The following is a 22,135-nucleotide window of genomic DNA, read 5'->3' as shown; positions in this document are numbered from 1 at the left end:
ATCCTTAGGATCACTGCTGGCTTTCAGGCTTTTTTCCCGCTCTCAAAATCGATAATTGGAAACATGCTGTCAGCTTTTCTGATTTTGTCCTGTTGGTCATCTCTAATTTATGCCAGAATGTGATCACAGGTGACTAAATTTATTCCAAAAGTGAGAAAATGACAAGTGCATATTCAGGCAATTGCCCATGTTTACATGACCAAGTGTATGCCCATGCTGTATGTTGGTTTGGACACAGGACAAACATATTTGCTGCTGAGACATTATTTTTCTGCCCTTATTGGACAAAATGACCAATAAGACAACTCCCAGGAAGTCAGTGTAGCTGTCATTTGTAGTGTTATTTATGTCATCTACTGACCATGGAGTGAGAGGTGGTGACCATGGGTTGTCACTGGGACCAGTACTGGCTGGACATCATTACCAGTCACACAGTGGTATGCAGGCTAAAATACATGAGAGATCCTGTTGAATGGAAATTTTCCCTTCAGTCCTCTTCTTTGTTCCAAACAGACCATCAAAGCTACCTCGCCTCTCGGGGATCCCAGGGTAACTTACAACTTGGAGGACGGCATGGTCCCAGAGACCAACATGCCCGTTCGCTTCTACTTGACCCCCAACCGAGAGGATGGTTCAGCCTCCATCCTGGTTGCAGAGCCCCTGGATTACGAAACTACGAGATACTTCATGCTGCGTATTCGAGCTCAGAATGTTGCTGCTGTACCTCTGGCGGCCTTCACCATGGTCTACGTCAATGTCACAGGTGAGCCCTTTTGTAAATGGCTTTTCTTCTACATGAATTTGTTGTAACAGTCCCCAAATGTTACTATTTTCTTTGAAATATGTCTTCATGTCAGTATTTCCTTCTTCCATTCAAGGCATTAACACTTTTTCGAATAAGGCAAAAACCACCTCGAGCGTAAAATCTTTTTTGCGGAATTGAGGTTCCCATCCATTGAAAAAGTTTCCATCAAGCTTTTTGAATGCAGCATTTCAAAATGCGCATTAAAAACACACTCCTAAAACCACTGTGTTCTTGTGTAATAGTTTTGCATTCAATTTGAGTTGTGCTTACACCCATTATATTTTCCTAACACAGTGCTATTCCATTATAAAGATTCTCAAATTATGAGTAGATTCTGAAGCAGAGTGTAGTTGATTTCCATTCATAGATGTAGAGTATGGGTGAAAAGGGAGAGGACAAAAGCATACAAAGATGCACAAAATGTTGTTGTGTGAGGACAAATTACTCAGCAGAAACAAAAGTTTTGTGGGAGAGCAAAAGCTTTGTGGAACAAAACTCCAGCGCACTGATTAGCAGAATGGCTATTTAAGGTTGCAGGAACAGGGGACCAATTGGGTGTTCGATTCTTATTTTAAATGATCTTATTTATCATTATTATTCTTATTATTTTGATAGGTGGGCTATAAACTAATGAAAAAAAATGTAATTGATTAATTCACAGGATGGGCTTAATGGACCTCAGGCACCATGCTTATTGTAAGAATGAAGACCCAGTTAAGGTCCAGCAACTCATGTATTACAAAAGCACAATTTCAGAATATTAGCAAATTTCACCCTTGTCACCTTATGTGTATGGATTTACTACTGTAACCATTTTTCTCAATGTGGTCATTGTTTCTTATGCTGCTCCTCATTGTTCAACATGGACAGTGTCACTCTTTCTAAACAGCTTGCACAACACAGCGGTTGTTCCACCGCGATGGCCGTGGACAGAGAGCAAGAGTCAAGAGCATTTGGGAAGAGCAGGAGGGTCACTAGTATCGTAGTGCTGTCTAGGTCCCGTTGCATTCTGATTTTCCATTTGGAGTCATTAAAATGTTGAATTCCAAAGTTATACAAATCGAAACCATTTGCAGAACTCACCAGCTGCTGCGAGTGTGATGAGTCCAATAGTGCAATTTATATGCTTAACCCCACTCCACCACCTTCATAGTGCTTCTAAATATGATTACTTCAGTCTGGTGCCTCTCTGTTTCAGTTAATGCTCAGCCCCTGGTAACTAGGCTTAAGTCACCATTATCAATGCTAAATATGTTGGTGATTGCCGGCCCCTGACCTTGCTCCTCAAAAGAACTTGCCTACCCCACATGGTCCAGACTCCCCTGCATTTTAATCCCCTTGCAACATGCACACAGACACACACACACACACACGCATGCACACCCCATTTCATCGAATTGGTCTTCATCCAGTGAGGAATAACTAATTCACACAGACCCTCTCCTTTCTCTTTCCTCCCTATCCCTCTCCTAACTTCCCCTTCTCCTCTTTTCCCTCGCCCCTCCTCCCCCTTATCTGTCTCAATAAGAAAGCTCTTTGACTCCTCCAGAGGCAGTGCGGCTAAGGGGGGCTGGGGGGTGGGGGGTGGGGTGTCTGTAATGGATTTAAGGCCCCATTTTTAATTCATAGATTAAGACATTTGCTCTGAAGAAAGGGTAGGAAAAATGACACATGAAGCAGCATTAGATGTAATGTGTTGCCTTGTGTTCAGGCAAAGTTAGGAATTTAAGTTCTGTCTCACTGGTTCTTGATGTGACTTGCTTTTTGCTCTCTGTAACATACAACTTTCTCTCTTCTTCTTGAGGTTCAAGGTAACTGATTTTACACAATTTGCCTCCATTATTGATTGGTCTAATGCATGTTTTTCATCTTGACATCAGCAGGGCACAAATCAATAGGCTGGTGAGGGAGCCACCACGGTGCTAATACTGATCCCTTAAAATGCTCTTGTTTCCCAGATCATATCTCCCACAAACACACTGCTAAATTACATGTTAAAAACTAGTGTGGACCCTTATCGTGTCCTCTCTTATATTCAAATCTTTTCGTTATACACACGGTATGTAGATTTCCACCTTTATTCCAATAGCTGCAGGCTTGCTTTTTGATGAAGGTCCAGAATCACCATGCCAATATCGTAAGGAGGACTGAAACAGACTGCCAATGATGAACTAACAATAAGGAGCTGATATATGCATTGGCAGTTATTTTCTTTAAATGCACCCACAACCTTAAAAGTCACCTTTAAGAAGTACCAATTTAGAATTCTATTGGAACATTGTTGATGTAGTTAAACTTAATGGGCATTCAGCCTGCAAACAGCTGTGCATTAAGCATTAAAGCAATGCAAAGGGTTGCTTTGGTGGGGGTTCGTTGCTCCAGGTACCAGTGAGTCATCGAATTTGATCCAGAAGTTCAATTTGACTAACAGATCAAAGAGATTGAAGGCTTATCAGGTGCCAAAGCAATGCTCATGTTTTATGATACTGTGAGGCAGGAATTTACAACTATGGAAAATTATCACAAAGGCAGTTATTCTATCTTTTATTACAGTGATTGCAAGGTAAGCAGGAAAAGGACATTATAAAGAAATGAGGAGAACTAGGATTGAGTGCTGGCACATATTTGATTGGCATTACAGTACCTTGCTGGAGAATGCTTCATTGGGTTCTTAAGTAAATTTATTGCAGCATTTTATCTTACTTTTAACCAGGATATTTGGAGTTTTTGCAGAAGTTTGAGGGAGTAGTAGTAATAGTAAGTAGTAAATAAGATTTATTTATGTAGAAATTCTTCAGAAGTTGCAAAGTGCTTTGCTATTCCACACACACACACACACACACACACACACACACACACACACACACACACACACACGCACACACATGCACACACATGCACACACAAGAATAATAAAAGGTCAACAGAAGACAATATGAATTAAAGTGAGAAATTCTAATTACAAATAGCTTTTTCAGAGTTTTAAAAGCACTGACTCAGTTGACCTAATACTGAGATAAATGCTGTTCCATTGTATTGGAACTAAAAGAGTATAAGCACAATGTCTCCTTGTTTTGAGCTAAACTGCAGAACTTGTGAAAGCTTTCTGTCATCACATCTGTACAGTTTGATCACACAATATGAGGTAAAGGGATGTTAAAATACAAGGGATCCAAACCATTAAAGGCTTTAGATTAACAGGATCTTCAATTGAATTCTAAAATGCAGTGAGATTGAGTGAGGGCTGAAGAAATATATGCATTTGGTGTTGCCCAGAAACCGTGCTGGTGCCCTCTGGTCCAAATGCTGAAGTGCTTTTGCAGAATCATTTAGACAAAAGAGGGCTGACCAATACCCAGGAAATGTTAATCTAATTTTGGCAAATCAGGAAATACTTAGAACCAAACCAAGACAGCCTCATTGACACATTAACAGTGATCAGAAGACAGTAGATGGTAACTTTGCAGTCCACATTTTCTTTTTTAAAGAATTAAACTCGAAGTCATAAGAAACTAGTAGCTGAGCTGGGTGTCTAATTTCAACATGTTTCCATGTTTGCTGCCATATATCTATTTCTCCAAGTCTGTTGAGGTGGAAACAGTAAGTGTTGTATTTCAGAAGACAACAGTTATCAGTAATAGAAGCGAAGTGCATGGCTATAACTGTTAAATTATGTGCACAAGCTGGCAAATGTGACCAAACTTTGCTGCCGAACTCAAAACAGTGCAGTGGGCTAGAAGTAATAAATATCCTCTGAGTATCCAAGATTGTGCTGAAGTGAATCTTGAAAGCTTTATATGAATCTATTTATAATACAAAACTTACAAAAATGACTATTTGCTATATTACTGTTTAGAAAAGAAGTAACAAGTATCTATTCAATGGCTCGGTGGATGTTACCACGTAGTGCTGCAGTCAAATTGGGCTTTGTATAGGAGCCCATCAATCATCTATGACATTTCTATCAAATCCACAGGACATACAATGCAAACATTTTTTTTTCAGTGACTCCTAAGCACTCTCTTTCTTCATATCCTCTTCTTTTTCCAGATGTAAATGACAACGTCCCATTTTTCACTTCCTCCATCTACGAGGCCTCGGTCACTGAAGGGGCAGAATCAGGAACTTTGGTTTTCCAGGTTTCAGCCAATGACCTCGACCTGGGTCTCAATGGCAAGGTGAAAACAGACTTACGCATGCACGCACAGACTGTGGTAAACGTGATAATGTTGCACTTTCAGCGTGGTCAGTGCAAAGAGACGTTAAGATCTCAATTTACTTTTGAATACATGTACTCTATTATTTTCAGACTCCCTCTGTTTTTCATCATCCAAAACGTGTTCTTCCTTGCTGTTGCAAATTGGCAGTAATTAACTGTGTTGCAGCACCTGAACCAGTAGGTGATGTGGGGGGGCACACCTTGTAGCAGAGAGAGTGCAGGGGCAGAATTAGTTTAGTTGAATATGTTCGTCTAGTCTGTCTCACTCATTGATCCTTTATCTGAATGAGGTTTGTACAAGTTAGAACCTATGGCCCTGACCATGGCTCTAAAATATCATCAACCTAACTGCTGTGTGTTAAGAAATAAATCTGTGGTCCTGTTCATTGCACTGAAGTAGCAGTCAGTTTTGTAATTTTTATCCTTTTTCTTTCAGTCCTGTCCTTCAGTTTCATCTTAAATCTATGATATTATCTAAATTATACTACAAACAATTCTGTAGTATATTGTAGCCTGTTTCTAGAATGGCATCATCTTTATGATTAAAGTAGCACTGTGTGTCACAGAACGGTTACTGTAGAAGTTTTTTGTTATCTTGGAGTGGAGCAGGTAATGTGATTAACCTGAAATTAACCTGCTCTGACTGCAATTTGAAGTTTGTACTATCAAAACTACATTGTGTTTTCAAAAAGAAGTGTTATTAAAATGCTTGATGTCCACATCCAGGAAAAGAAAAGGCCTACACAAAATACGAATTTAGCCTAATAGTAGTTCCATTAAATTAAAATTATAGTTGCAGTTATACTATCAAGGATTAGGCTACCTACAAAAAATATGCACATGGGTGCGTGTGTTTGTTAGTGGTGTGGGGGCAGGGGGGTGCTCCCATTGGGCTATCCCTCCACTAACAAAACAAACAAACAAACAAACAAACAAACAAAACAAATCACCAACTGACCTGAGCTTTTCTCTAATTTTGTCTGTCCCAACCCTCCACTGCCCAGATCTCCTACTCTTTGCTCGAGGATCGGAGCGGGGACCACCAGTATTTCCGCATTGACCCAGAGCTGGGATTCATCTATACAGAGACTGTTTTTGACCGCGAGACCAAAAGCTCCTACCTGTTGGAGGTTCAGTCTGTGGATGGCTGGGAGTCTGCACGGCCCGGCAAACACGGACAGCCCAACTCTGGTGAGTTAGACTCACACTGCAGGATGAAGTTCTGATTGTTGTGGTGTTTTGGCAGTTTGTTGACTTCTGAAGTCAGAAGTTTACATACACTTAGGTTTCAGTCATTAAAACTAATTTTAACCACTGCACAGATTTCAAGTTAACAAACTATAGCTTTGGAAAGTTGATATGGACATCCGTGTAGTGCATGACACAAGTAATTTTTCCAACTATTGTTTTACAGACAGATTATTACCAGTATTATTCACTTACAATTCACTATGTCACAATTGCACTCAGTCATGAGTTTAGGTACCAGGCTGACTGTGCCTTTAAACAATTTGGGAAATCGCTGAAAATTATGTCATGGCTTTTGAAGCTTCTGATAGGCGAAATTACATTATTTGGAGGTGTACCTGTGGATGTATTTTAAGACCTACCTTTAAACTCAGTGCCTCTTTGCTTGACATCATGGGAAAATTAAAGAAATCATTCAAGGCTTCACAACAAAAAAAACTAATGAAAAAAAAACTGAGAGCAATTTCCAAATGCCTGAAGGTAAGAATAGTATGCAAGCATAAAGATATAAACACCATGGCACCACACACCAATAATGTTCAAGAGGGAGCTGCATTTTGTGTCCTAGAGATGAACATACTTTGGTGTGAAAAGTGGAAATGAGTCCCACAACAACAGCAAAGGAACTTGTGAAAACGCTGGAGGAAACAGATACAAAAGCATCTATGTCCACAGGAAAACAAGTCATATATTGACATGACCTGAAAGACTGGTCAGCAAGGAAGAAGTCACTGCTCCAAAACTGCCATAAAACAGCTCGACTACAGTTTGCAACTGCACATCAGAACAGAAATCATTCTTTTTGGAGAAATATCGTCTGGTCTGATGACACAAAAATTGAACCATCTGGCCATAATAACCATTGTTATGTTTAGAGGAAAAAGGAGGAGGCTTGCAGACCGAAGAGCACCATCCCTGGGGGACAATAGTGGTCCTAACTGACCTAAGATGGGGAATGTTTGCTGGGATTAAATGTCAGGAAGTGTGAAAAAAGCTTCTAACTTCAACTATAAGTACAGTGAAAGTAAAAGCTGCCGTGAAGTAGCTTGAAATGCTTCTGTGTTCATACAGTCAGTGATAAGGAGAGGTTACAGTACATAGTGGTGAAACTGTGAATGGTGACTTAAATGGAGACATTTAACATTTCAGTTCCCAGCAACATGCTTTTACCTGTACCCCAAAACGGTATCACAATATCTCACAAAAAGGTAGTACACAAGGTATGTGGACACCTGAACATCCCACCCATTTTGAGATGTTGAACATCTTACTAAATGTTCACTGCTGAACTGTCACTACTCTCAAGTTGGGAAAATCTTGCATTGAAGAAATTTGGCGAACAGCTGACCCCACTAATTGGAAGGGCTGTCCACATATTTTTTGGTCGTATGATGTACCATCTACTGGAATTTTTGCAAGTCTATACCCTCTCGAGACCACACCCCCATGTCCAAGTGGAAGATTCCCATTGGTGGAATACGACTTTAAAAGGGCCTTTTGTTCCATGAGATCTCGTAGGCTCCCTGACTTGATGACAAGTTGACATGACAGTATTGGCATGTTAGCTGTTGTAAAAGTTTTCTTGAGATTTTTATGATTCAGATTCTGTTGCTATTAGTGTTGTAATCCAGTTCATATAGTGATGGTGGTTGCTGTTCTACTGACAGAAAAAGAGGATGAGCATGAAAGGGGAGAGAGCTGGAGACAGCTGCTCTGCAGACTTCATTTAAGGCTCCGAATGTTCATTGAAGGCAGCAATAATCTTTGTTTTCCCCTTTCTGTCTCTTTCCCACATCTGCTCATCGCTCCCTATTGAAGGACCAAAGGCCATCTTTCTCTGTCGGTCTGCCTCTCTTTTGCTCGCTCTCTTCCTCCATCTACCCATTTCTCTCTCATTTGCTGCCAGCTGAAATGCATACATGCTCCAGTGGTAGAATAGAGAGAAACGCTGAAATGAACAGATGTTGACACAGATGGGTGGATGGAGAGAGGTGTTGAAGGAACAGCAAGACAGAGCAGGATATATTTTTAATAGATATGATCATAGATTATTAACGGATCCTCTCTCTAGGTTTGTCTCTCTATGACATTTGTGGCAACGTAAACAGAAGTTAAATATTAAGCAGAACAGAGACTGAGAGACTGCAGTGAAGCTGTGGGAGTTTTTATTTATTTATTTATTTATTTTCTGTGTTATGAATACTGGATGAGGTGGCATGGAGAAGGATTGGTGAAAGGCAAATTAATGCATACTTAAAATTTCAGTGGAATTTTTTTTACTTTAATGTATCATTATGAAGTAACTGTTGACTGCACAATGGAAACGGCTATAGAATGATAGCATCAGTGTTTAGATTAGTTCACTGTAAGTTTGGCTTTCACTGTTCAATTTTGTCTGCCACCAGGTTCGACCTCCTGGTGATGTAGTCAGGCTGGCACTGTGTCTGTCTGCTTTCATGTCTCCATTTTAGACTCAATAAATGAATGAACTCACACCTTTTCCCCTAATGATTCTTTTACTCCACCCTGACGCCAAACCCTGCTGAAGTGTGTTTGCAAGAAGCAAAGTAGTGAAACATTACTCCGTATGAAATTATCGTTTCTTCGCTGAAATTTGGAAACAGATGCAGTGTATCCTGTACTGTTGGTAGTTACTGGGCTCTGAGGAAAATGGAAGGTGATCGTCTTGCCCTTGTAAGTGGTGCCAACAGTCAAACCACTTGGAAACACTAAGGTGTCTGTTTCCACTTTAAGGAGGATGCGCACACTCACAATTGCAATTGTCGTTAATCTCTGATGTAGTGGTTTCCACACAGTAATCAGGTCAGTGTGGATTGAGGGAATTTTACTCAATGATCTGCGACACCTGCAGTGTCCAACATGACATTTTTTCCTACGCTGGCCCACTTGGCGAGTGGATCAGAGAGTTACGGGTCCCTTGTATATTTTCACTGGCCTGGCAGCAAAGTCTTAAAGTCTTTTGCCCATAATTTAATAATTCATGATAACATCTCAGCAAAAATGGACAGTGAGACAAAGAACATAATGGCATTATGAAATTATTATAAAGACGTTTTTTACAAACAGGATAGTCAAAGAGAAGCAGTATAGACAGTGTAGTCTGTAAGTATTTTCTGATGTAACCTGTGGCTAAGGTTTTGATAACAATAACTGAAAATGCTCAAGGCTGCGGCGTACGGCACATCAATTTCAACAGTACAAACAGCACACATTACTATGCTGTATGTGGGAGATTTTTTTGTTGACGGACCATGTCATTGCAATTCAGAAAATAAAGAGACAAGACTGTTTGAAAGAACTTTACATAGCACAAGGGAAAAGATACAAAATTAGAAATGTAAACATCAGATACACTGCCTAGGCGGAGCTGTGCATGCAGTGCAGTATGGGGAATTACAGTGCAGTCTTTCTATCTGCACCTCCTGATGCTCCTCTGTGTCGGACCACAGATCCTCATCCACATCACAATGGATTAAAAAAAGTCTTCTGTAGAAAGAATTTTTGGGAATGTCTTATCCAGCATCGTGTCAGAAATGGTAACACCGTGTTTTGCTCGGGCTGTGTATGCTTGCCAGTTGAAGGTTCATGCAATACACCTGTGAGCTATTTTCGAGACCTGGTTGATGTAACACTTCACCCCCCCAGTTTCACCTGAGAGCAATTCATCACTTCACAATACATTTCCAAAAAAAAGTCCAATAGAAACCTATAGAAAATGCCCTTGGCAGAGTACAACAATTGGTTCAACCATTTTGCATGTAATGACGTTTAGAAGACGATTCTTGCAATGAACTAATGCCTAGATGTTTTGAGGGAGTGAGACTATCAGTTGTATGATTGTGCCAAAGCATTTGCTATTTGTTCAAAAGACTGAGAAACTGCTTTTATGATGAACACAAGTGACCAGGTGATGTGGAGTTTGAACAAATCGTTTTGAGAATGTCAGTTCTGATTTTAGAAATGTACCAAAGTGACTGAGAAAAACTGTAATTGAAAAGTATTTTTGTAGAGAGATGGACTTGACATGGATGTACACTGGCAGCAGCTGGGTATTTAAGACAAAGGCCCCATACCATTCAGCTGATTGTACTGTTTTACTGTGACCTGTTTTATTTCAAATCAAGCACTGCTTGCAATAAGATTCAAGGGACTGTTGCTTTCATTGGTTTTGGTTTCATTAATTCCAGTGAATGATGGTTGAAAGCTCCGGTTAACATCATTTATACTTTTGTCAGACAATGGCACGGTGATCACATGATTTCACCATGCTGTGGATAGAATGTTTCATGATGAACCCTTTGCTGCAGTATTCACAGAGACAGCATCCAGATTACAGCTGTATGAATCGGCATGACTACAGAATGTATCGATTGAGTGCTCGCCTGCATTTCATATGTCTCTTGTCATGTGAGGACTTAAAGTATATATGCCTTTGCACTGAAGGTTCATGTGTGAAAATACCCTCTCAAGAATTTTCATCAAAATCTGATCAATCTGACAGCCAAGATAAGTGGCATGTCTCTGTTGAATTCTAGCTTCACCTCAAAATGTGACACACTTGACTTTCCACCAGATGTTTCAATATGGAAGCGAAGAACAGTCATTAATATTTTGAGCTTTTGAAATGGTGTTCACAGATAATATCTCAGCTGGCAGTTGTATATCACCTTTTGTGTGCATGTGAAAAAACTGCATGCGCTTTCTATGAATGTGTGAATTTGTAAAAAAAATTTAAAAAGTATGAATACATAATAAAGTTTTGCAGCTGAAGAAATAATTTGTGCATGTATGAAAAAGTTTTGTGTGCACAGATATAATTTGCACATGTACAAAATGTTTTTTAACTGTAGTTTTGTGGATGAGGACAATTGTTGCAGGAATGTTTTGCACAGTGAGGTTTCATAAAAAAAAATGTCCTATCTGTGTATGTGACACTGAAGTATACAAGCTTCAAGCTACGAGTTACAAGCAAGAATTTCGACCATGTTTTTATGTCCGAGCTGACCAGCCAATTAGCACATTGCCCACTGACCATCCAATCAGAGGAAGCCAAACTGTCCAGTCAGGGGCAAATGTTTCCCATGTTGTCTCCAGCATAGTCCAGAAGGAAAGCCAGAACAACTAGAATGGACCCCCGAGAAACTAATATATCTACGGATGCCAAGCACCAAGACATGTTGTGGAGTAGAGCCTGCAGAATGATGTTAAGTGGTCACGCAACAAACCCTGATAAACACTGTTTTCACAAGCAGTAAACAAGCACTCCTACTACTAACGAGCTCATGTGTGGGGTGAGGTTGGGCGTATGATTCTTATACATACATGTCTCTAGAAGTGTGAAAAGAGGAGAAGGGCAGGCAGCATTAGCAAGAACAAGGAGGAGGATGAGGGATGTTTTCTACATCTGCTTATCGGCTTTGTTTACTTCCTCCATCCCTCCCTACCCCTCTCTCTCTCTCTCTCTCTCTCTCTCTCTCTCTCTGACAGATTCTGAACACATGCAAAGCCTTGCCATCTGTGACTTGTTTTGTTATAGCTCCAAGGGCTGCATTAGTTTGCTATCTGTGCCATGAACTGTATACCATCTCTTCCACCCTGGCTTAAATAATTTATCTCATCTTGATTCGTGTATTGCAAATTATGGTCCTTTTGATACCGATATCAAAGGAAGTGTAGTATGTTGGGTTTCGCAACTACCGTGCTTTACACTGATGCCTCCAGGGTGCTTTGTACTCTGCTTCAGCCTGCAGTTAGATGCTAAAGGAAAAAGAAACGTCTGGATTTAATGGTAAAATAGACAGATTTTGTGCAGACAGATGACAGATGTAATAGAAAAGTGGTTGACAATGTTGGATGGAGGAAAAAATTGGATGTTATTTTTGTTCCTGTGTGCATGAAGAAATGTCTTCTTTCCTATGTGCATACTGGTGAAAAGTGACTAAATTGTTGCTATCCAAAGAGAGACAGACAGATGTTCATGTTCATGTTGACAGAATAAGAACAACCTCATGTTTGTAATCACCTTTCTCCTCTTGCTCTCTCTGTATCTGTCACTCTTTCTTATCTTTTTATTTTCAGACACGGCATATGTTCGCATTTTTATCAGCGACGTGAATGATAACAAGCCAGCATTTGCACAGGCATCCTATGAAGTTGATGTGGACGAGGATGCAGACGTAGGCTTCGCCATTCTCACTGTCAGTGCCAATGATGGGGATGAAGGTGGGTGGCATGGATGAAGGAATATGTGAATGTGTGTGTGTTTTGTGTAATGGAGTGATGCACATATAGAATGGAAAGTGTAGGAGTGATGGTGTGGCTGGTACTGTAAATCCACAATTGAGCAGATTTACTTGAGAGTGTTTCTCTTTTCTCTCACTAAAGAAAAACTTTCAGTCCTCACTGCTGCTTTTGTCTGACCCCTTTTTATTTTGAGGAAAAAACAGGTTTGCACTACAAAACATGTCTTGAAGTCATGAAAAACGCAGCAGTATGCGAGTGTGAATCAGCCACTGTAGAGGAACCCATTTAATATAACCTTTCGATGTAAGGCAAAAAAAAAGAAAAAAGAAAAAAAAAAAAAAGAAGAAGCTCTCAAGCGTGTAAATGTGTACTTTCAACATTTTGGGCATCAAAACATGTTTTTACTTTGGTCAAACATTTCTTACTGTTGATGTTACACCCCAGCAGCTGTTGAAGAGAAGCTGACTGCAGCTCTGACATGACTGGTGCTTTTCATTATTTTCCCAATTTGTTGTCCATGGGAATATGACAATATTTTAAAATCAAGCTGTTTTTACTTTGAAATACTGGTGGCTGCACTTCATGGAGAACTACAGCAGGGGTGTCAAACTCAAATACACAGTGGGCCAAAATTTCAAAAAATTGTTCCAAGTCGAGCAGCCACAACCACACTGTCTCCGCACATTAGGCAAACAGCTTTGTCCTTCGTATCTGCGAACACATACTCTGCCTCCCACCTGCCTTGAAAACCCGTTTTCAAAGTCCACCATCCATTTAGCCATTTTTCGGGGAGAGGGTAGCTGAAAGTTGACCACAGGTAACGAGCTCCATCAGGCTGTTGATGAATGAGTGGGGCAGTGACTTGCGCTCGTGGGCCTTTGATTGACATGCCAACGCACTGGCAGTGCATTGTGGGACTTGTAGTACTAGCAGTGCGTGCAATATACCAGCGGGACAGCTCTAATAATAATTAGATATTATCATGTGGGCCAAAGATAATTCCATCACGGGCCTTGAGTTTGACATATGTGAACGACAGTATCATGAACTATAAACTGCTCTTAAGTTAAGGGTTTGTATGCTATCCCTATGGTCCATGACAGTCTAATCAATTCTACTGAACAAAGATTACACATTTTGACATCGGGCAGAATTAAGTAAGTACAGTATTTTTCCATTGAGAAATATTAAACACCCTATGTTATATAATTCTTTATTTAAACTGAAAAATCATTGAGGTTCATTTGCAATGTTATATAGGCCTAACTTGACCTCTCCAATGTGCTTACCTTTAATAAAGCACTAATGGAAAGGCCTCATTAGGATCTAAGAGTGTGCCAAGATCATGAAATACACAGATTTCGGTCTGTGGTGGAACAAGCAGAGACACTCAGCTGTCATTGCTAGAGGCAAATGTCAGCCTATGACAGAAAAGACAAGCCCATTACTACTGTGGCTTACTCCATTGAAAGAATCTGTGCAGGTCTCTGTTTAGAAAAGGTCTGGTAGTTACAGATCAACAAAATCAAATGAGCTCATTGGCAGTAAGGCTTGCATAACAGAGGGGTGACTGCAACAGACATCAAGATTCAGCTAAATGAGAGAGAAATTGTTTCCACTGAAATAGAGTTCAGTTAACTTGTGGAAGTAGGGTTGATTGCTCTTTATTTAGCCATCAAAACAGCGTTGGTACACTTATCCAGAGATGGGACATTTTTTCTAGAATACTCCGTCTACGAGGCTGGTTTGCACCTTTCCTCATCCTGACCAGAATGCCGGCCTGCAAACCTCATTTTCTTTTCCTGTCTGTCATTTGGTGCTGAACAAGTGGTGTAGAGAATCAGAGCCAAACATTCAATATGCAGGCCTATACAGCAACTGTAAAGGAACCCTATAGACTTTTCTTCCAAACAAACAAGTTTAGATTTATTCTGAGTGTTATTTCTCAAACACATTGTTTGCATTCTTGAAGTCTAATAATCCTTCCTCAAAAACCATTATCAAAGCCATTTGCTTTTTAATTATTTTAAATCCTACATTGTTTACATCCTTGTTTGGGAGGTATCTCCTCCGCCTTTGTTGATGCGTTGCTGTGCTTCATTATCACCTGCTGATGAGTGAAATAGGTTGAAACCATGAACAGGAATGTGTAGTGTGGGCTTGATCTTTTCAGTCTGGTTTTCAGGGTTTTCTGTCGGCTGGCACTATGACCAAGTCTTTACACTTGTTTGGCGTGCATATTGAATGTTTGGCTTTTCACACCCAAATGTGTGACTTCCCTGTGGTGTGTCAGTTCTGATCCAAAAAAATAGTATTATTCTTGCTGATGTTATTGAGCTTTCTGGTCTAATTGGAACATGGATGGATAATTATCAATTTCTATAGGTACACTTGAACAAAGTCAGAGATTTTTGAGGATTATAGTCAGGTGTATGAATAACCAACTATACCAAAGAGGTGCTAATGATCATCAGTTTCACGTGTAAGTTGAAACACATTAACTGAAACAGAAACAGCTGTGTTGGAGGCTTAAAACTGGGTGAGAAACAGCCAAACTCTGCTACCAAGTGGATGTTGTGGAAGAGTTTCATGTCACAGGTCATACACCATGGCAAGATTTCAAGATTTCAAAGCAGACTGGGGTCTCAAGATGTGCTGTTCAAGCTCTTTTGAAGATGTCCAGCAGTGCCATCAGCTCAGAACTGGAAGAAACCAGTGGGACCCAGGTACACCCATTTACTGTCCAGAGAAGTCTGGCCAGAAGTGGTCTTCATGGAAGAGTTGCGGGCAAAAAGCCATACTTCCAACATGAAAACAAGGCCCAGCGACTCAACTATGCATGAAAACATAGGAACTGGGATGCAGAAAAATGGCAGCAGGTGCTCTGGACTGATGAGTCAAAATTTTAAAATATTTGGCTGTGGCAGAAGGCAGTTTGTTTGCCAAAGGGCTGGAGAGCGGTACAATAATGAGTGTCTGCAAGCAACAGTGAAGCATGGTGGAGGTTCCATGCAAGTTTGGGCCTGTATTTCTGCAAATGGAGTTGGAGATTTGGTCAGGATTAATGGTGTCCTCAATGCTGAGAAATACAGGCAGATACTTCTCCATCATGCAATACCATCAGGGAGGCGTATGATTGGCCCCAAATTTATTCTGCAGCAGGACAACGACCCCAAACATACAGCAAATGTCATTACGAACTGTCTTCAGCGTAAAGAAGTCCTGGAAGTGATGGTATGGTCCCCACAGAGGTCTAATCTCAACATCATCATGAGGATTTGAGGATACCTGCATCCACAGAAGATCTGTGGTTAATTCTCCAAGATGTTTGGAACAACCTACCAGCTGAGTTCCTTCAAAAACTGTGTGCAGGTGTACCAAGAAGAATTGATGCTGTTTTGAAGTCAAAGAGTGGTCAAACCAAATATTAATTAGATTTGGATTTCTCTTCTGCTCATTCACTACATTTTGTTAATTGATGAAAATAAATTAACACTTACATTTTTTAAAGAGTTCTTAGTTTACAGCATTTCACAACTGCCTAAAACTTTTGCACAGTACAGTATGTCTGGCTGAAACAATGACAAACAAAACCGTCACAGGACACGAGCAGAAAACTTCTAGATGTTGTCAGCTATTGAGTTTTTCTCATACACACATACGAAACACAAGCCAAAACTTTTGCATAGTACTGTATATACATACATGTACATGTGTTTTTTTTGTCATGACAAAAAAAAGTGAAAACTATTGACTACCAAAGCAGAGCCAAATTTCTGTTTTGAAGTGTGGTTCAGGGGATGATTACGCATCAGAGGATTCTGTGAAAGAAGGTAAAGATATTATTCTTCCAAAAACATTTGCAGCTGACATTCCAGCAAATGTATAATATGTCTCTATGTGTGTGTGTGTGTGTGAGTGTATGTCCATGTATTAGTCACATTGTGGGGACATAAATCTGTCCATGCAGTCACATTGCAGGTCCCCACAATGTTAATCATTACATTTCAGGGTGAAGACATGGTTTAAGGTTAGGTTAAGAGTTCGTGTTAGGCAAGTAGTGGTAATTAGTAAGTCTCCAGGAAGTGAATTTAAGTCTATGTAATGTCCCCACAACTGATGAAAAACCTAATGTGTGTGTGTGGGTGGGTGTGGATGAGAAGAATGAAACATAAAGTTTTAACTGCAGTATAAGCTGCCTGATTTCTCGTGGCTCATGTTGAAAATTGGAAGGAGTCCAGCTGAAAACTTCTCTGTGGTGGTGAAGTGCGTTTTCTACCTCCAGGTGCTTTAGTAAGTGTGCTACCTTAATTGACTTTAATAACAGCACCTTTAGTTGAGGCTGAATTGGTAACTCTTTACCTTTCATCACTGTCAGATACTTCTTGGTACTGTTTTTAAGTAAGATCAAATTCTTCTCCCGATTTATGAGGCAATCCTTCTGTGTAAAGCAGAGAAATTCAAAGTCAGTGTTTGGTTGAAATGACACACATGCAGTTGAATTTCACTCAGGAACTGTGAATGGTGTTCATGTATTCACTGTTGCTAGTGTTTACGCTAAGCAAAAAGTTAAAACAATTTCTGCCTGTAAGCCAGTTGTTAAGAATCCTTTTCCAAAGCTAGAGCAAATCAATATTCAGACTCATGAAGGTTTCGTTATCGCTCATTTTCTGTCCAGCATTTGTGAAAATGACCCTCAGAGAAACGATCCTTCTATTTCAACTCACCACTCTAAACCCATGATTGACGTAACTGAGTAGCGATTCTCAGTGCTGATATCAGCTCATGAAAGTTTTTACAAATGCTTCTCTGAACACCGTGTGTTTCTGGCCTTGGTACACACACACACACACACACACACACACACACACACGCACACACACGCACACAGAGCCACTAGTGATGATAACGTTGTGAAGTGGATAAGTTTCTCTTGGAAATACAGGAGACGGAAAATGCTCATAGTCATAAAGAGGAAGAGAAAGAGATTGTGTATGTGAAAGTAAAGAGAAAGAGGGAGGGAGAAGGGAGAGACATATAACTATTACAGAAGCAAAGCAGAAGCCTGCTGTGAACCTGGATGATAAATAACCCTCAACGGCTACAAACACGCACATAAGATTACTGCTTTGCTTACCTAGTTGTGTGAACCTAAGAAACCTGCTAGAGTCCAGAAAAAAGGTTATTGCCCCCAACTGAGAGAGATGGAGGAAGCAGTAACGTGTGTGTGTGTGTGGATGTGTAGTATGTGTATCACATAGTGGGGGCTCATTTCCTTATGGGGAAAGTGCAAGTTCCCATAATGTTAATCCTTAAATTTTAGTGTTTAAAAAAACATATCAGGATGGACAGTAACTCGCCTGAAGAATGATCTCTGACAGCGCACTCATCTCCTCATCTATTTATCCCTCCTTCCATCCCCTCACCCCTCACCCCTCATCCCCCTTCCACTGCTCTGAAAAGAAAACCAACCTTTTCAAATTGCTGAATGAGCAAAGAACAAGCATCTGGAGCACTTTCGGGTTCCCAGTACCACGTCCACACTGACGTAGATTTTGTCATGGCACATCCCTCGGCTGAAGAAGCCCAGCCTCCCATGAGTCCTCTCTGAGGTCAGGTCGTATCAAACCCTGTGCAAGCTCTGCCCATTTCAAAGCTGTCTCATCCTCTCTCCCTTTTCTAGACTTCACAAATACCCTGAGCATATGCCTCTATCCCGGCACCCTTCCCTCTTCCCACCCCTCTTCCTTTAATATCCCATCTTCTATGGCCACCTCACCTCCTCCTACCTGTATACCGGTCATCACAGCTGCTCAGATCGCTCCCTGTATGGTGCCTTCAGCCAAACCCCCTTAAAATTCTAATGGCTCGTCGTCCAAACATTTCTTGTTCATTTTATTGCATTTGTCAGTATAGAATACTGTGCAACAGTACAAAACACTGATTTCCCCGGCAGGGGATTAATAAAGTTATCTCATCTCATTTCATTGCATACATCATTAGAAAGCTTAGATTCCCATGAAGCGATTGATGCAAACTACTTCATCATACAATCACAACAGGAGGGACAATAATGGCAACAGCAGACAAACACTGTTCCCACATGCAATGATCGGGCCACTCACAGTCAATTTCAAGGATGACTGACATTTCGAATAGTCAATGAAAATCCGTATATACTGATATGCCCCTTCAGTGTGTTATTTACAGCTCTGTCACCTGAAATCAAGGATTTCAGGGAATATCGTCAATAATAACGATATTCCACACAATTGCAAGTGATAAATGTATATTACATTATGTACACGTGCAAGAAAAACTATAATATAGATTTTTATCTTTATCCTGAGTAGTGCAGCTCTCAGTGATGAGAGATTTTATACATACCACATTATCTTTGCATTCAAAGCTTAAGGACACCTGCAGCAATTCAACAAAGGAACTTACAGGGGAACAGTAGATCATGAGCTCCGCTGTCATGTTTTGCAGCTTACTCTTTGCTGAATCGCACCCTTTGCTGAACACCATCCCATCCAGCTACAGGTTGCACTGTCACCCCTTGTCTCAGTGGCTCACTGCCTCTCAGCCCCAAATAAACAAATCTCCACCATCTTCTGTAGCCTGCCCCCCCGCAGCTACCCAGCCATCCATCACCCCCAAACTCTGCTGGATCTCAGTGACAACTATAAACTGCCATATGTCATCCATCCCCTAAATAACTTCTCATTGTCACGCCACCATCGAGTTCCCCTGTCCTCAGAAAAATGGAAAGTCTCAGCCTCATCCTCAAAAAAAAAATCTATCAATCAAGCAACAACAATAATAATTACAAAATCATGAATAACAATAAAATTATTCATAGTATTCTGGCTCACAAACGCACCAGTAACTCTTTTGCTGCTAGGCCACCTAAACTACATGATCCACATCATCCCTCAAGGTCGATACTTTTGCTACACCTCTTTTCCATTGGCTCCTCTGCTCCATCTTTCCAAGGCCACATTATGTTTGACGACGCATGCAAGATGGAGCTAAAGCTGTGACACCTCTTCCTATTTCCTCAGATCTCTTTCTTTTTCAACAACCACGTCACCAAGTCAGAAGGCATCCACCTGTTCCCAGATGCAGCCCCTTTTGTTGGCTTTGGTGGTACTCAATGACTGCCCGAATTCACAACTATTACCCCCTTCATCATCTGCAAAATGTACACAGTGATCAGAGCAGTTATTCTTTGGGGACACAAATGGTCCAGGAAGAACATTGCTATTTACTCCAACAATAACAGTTCATCATCCATGCCTTCCACATCCCAGGCCGCAAAACTCATTCACTTACTCACCTTCCCATTTCTTGTTCCAGAGTACCTACATTGCTGCAAGCCTCTGACCCTCTTCTGATTCATTCTCAAGATTAAAACTTTCACTGTACAAGTATACATAAGGGAAGTTAAGTTCTTCCCAAAATCAGCTTTGTCTCTATTCACAGACAATATATCAGAATCCTTGTTCCTATTGGCATTCTCTGGCCTTCTACACTGCACAGAATTCACAGCCACTATCCTTGACAATCAACCATCTCAACATGCAGCCATGTCTCAACATCTCCATCTGTTCCTCTGACTCATATGTACTGCCTCTTATACAGCTAGACTAACCAGTCCAGTTTAGGTTAACCCGTCCACGTCTTTGACTAGATTCATTCCTAAGTCTGCTCGAACCTATTCATGGCTACATAAACTATGACTAGCCAGTCAAGCTTCTCCCCAAGATGCTCTGATGATCTCAGAAATGGGCCAAGCATAAATCTTATCCAGATTCGGAAGACGCTCCAGACATCCATTCTGCTCTGGAGCCTGTACCACTGTTCCACTTACTGGCAGGTAATCCCTAACCATGTCATCAAATTCTTTGCCGCTGGTCTCCCCTTCTGTACCTCACGTACATCCTCTATGATCTGACAGACATCTGAGCATGACAAGACATGAGCAGCTTTTTGATTGAAGTTCCTTTGTGGCTTTTACTGAAAATCTGAGAACATCCGAAGAGGCAGCTCCCCACCCTGAGCCTCAACTCCCCCAGTTCCATCCTATCTCCATGCCGGCAGCTCACACTGGTCCATTGTTAGACTCAATCCCTTTATCCAGGGCCCGTATCTCACCCTGCATGCCCCCAACCCTCACTTCTTCATCCTTCGCTCCTCATCCCTTCATCCCTCGACCCTCCTCCCCTTCATCCCTTGGCCCTCATCCCTCCATCGCTCACCCCTCATCCTGTGACTCTCCTCCCCTTCACCCCTTGGCCCTCATCCCTTCATCTCCTTATCCCTAACCCCATCCCTCATCCCTCCATCCCTCACCCTCCATCCATTCGTCCCTCTCTCCCCTCATCCCTTCATCCTTCTTTCCCTACACCCTGCTTCCCTTCGTCCCTTGACCCTCATCCAAATGTTTTATCATTCATCTTCTATACTCTCCTCCATCCATAGCACGCATAAAACCACTCCAAATCTCTATCTTATCGCCGTGGTCTTTGTCAGTGAACTTAAAGTTGGTTTTCAGGGTTTAGTTAGAATTAGGTTTAGGTTAGTGTGTCAATGAGGGAGAAATTGAAGACTTAGTTGATTTGTATATTTTCAAATGCTAAACCTGTGTGTGTGTGTGTGTGTGTGTGTGTGTGTGCGCCTGTGTATTACTCGCGTTGTGGTGACAAAAATCTGTTTACACAGTCACATTGTGGGGACTCACCTTACTTGTGGGGACAAAATACATTCCCCACAATTGAAATCATTTTAGGGTGAAGACTGAGGATAGGGTTACGGGTTAGGTAAGCTTAGGTTAGGTATTGGGTTAGGAATAGGCAAATAGTGGTTAAGGTTAGGGTAAGTCTCCAGGAAATGAATGTAGGTCTATCTTATGTCCCCACAAGTTATGAAAACATTGTGTGTGTGTGTGTGTGTGTGTGTGTGTGTGTGTGTGTGTGTGTGTGTGTTGTTTCTCTGGTTTCAGTGCACTACCTAGGGAGATGAAAGGAGTTTTGAAATTGGCACAACAGGGAAAAATAAATAAATAAATAAAATATGTATATATATATATATATGTTTGTGTGTGTGTGTGTGTGTGTGTGTGTGTGTATGTGTATATATAGATTTTCTCTCCATTTGTTTATTCTAACAGTTATATTAAAAAAAAAATGGAGAAAGAGGGCGAGAGAGGGAGAAAGGGATGTAACTGCATATATCCCCTAATGTCTCATTTAAAATGCTAACAGACAGACGGTACAAAACGATCTGGATTACTGTGTTCTCCTTTCTCCTTCCTTCCTTTTCATCTTGCTAATAAGCTGTGAATCTCATATCGTCTTCAGAGGTTTCTCCTTTCCTTTTCATAATAACATAAGACTTGCAGATGCATCGGTGATTGAGATGCAGACCTTGGCTTTACCAGTAATTGCACTGAAAGGGAACATTTTGTTGATCAGCTTCTAATAGATTTTATGAAAAAAATATTTGCATAAAGCTTAAAAAGAAAAGAGATTATTAAGTGAGGTACGGAGAGTGCTTTAGAGATGAGCGGAGGGGGACCTTCACAGCAATATGATTTT

General features: G+C 40.8%; 1 protein-coding gene across 1 annotated transcript in view; it reads left to right on the top strand.

Moving 5' to 3' along the window:
- Window positions 1–22,135, top strand: part of LOC143323213 (neural-cadherin) — a 305,557-nt gene that overhangs the window by 143,817 nt on the left and 139,605 nt on the right. The window contains exons 13-16 of the mRNA XM_076734978.1: window positions 514–763; window positions 4,856–4,983; window positions 6,029–6,215; window positions 12,372–12,515. Of these exons, the coding sequence (XP_076591093.1) occupies window positions 514–763; window positions 4,856–4,983; window positions 6,029–6,215; window positions 12,372–12,515 (709 nt within the window). The remainder of the gene's footprint in view (window positions 1–513; window positions 764–4,855; window positions 4,984–6,028; window positions 6,216–12,371; window positions 12,516–22,135) is intronic.

This window comes from Chaetodon auriga, chromosome 1 (assembly GCF_051107435.1).
Source record: "Chaetodon auriga isolate fChaAug3 chromosome 1, fChaAug3.hap1, whole genome shotgun sequence".
NCBI classification, from domain to species: Eukaryota; Metazoa; Chordata; class Actinopteri; order Chaetodontiformes; family Chaetodontidae; genus Chaetodon; species Chaetodon auriga.
This window is presented reverse-complemented; position numbering and strand designations above follow the sequence as displayed.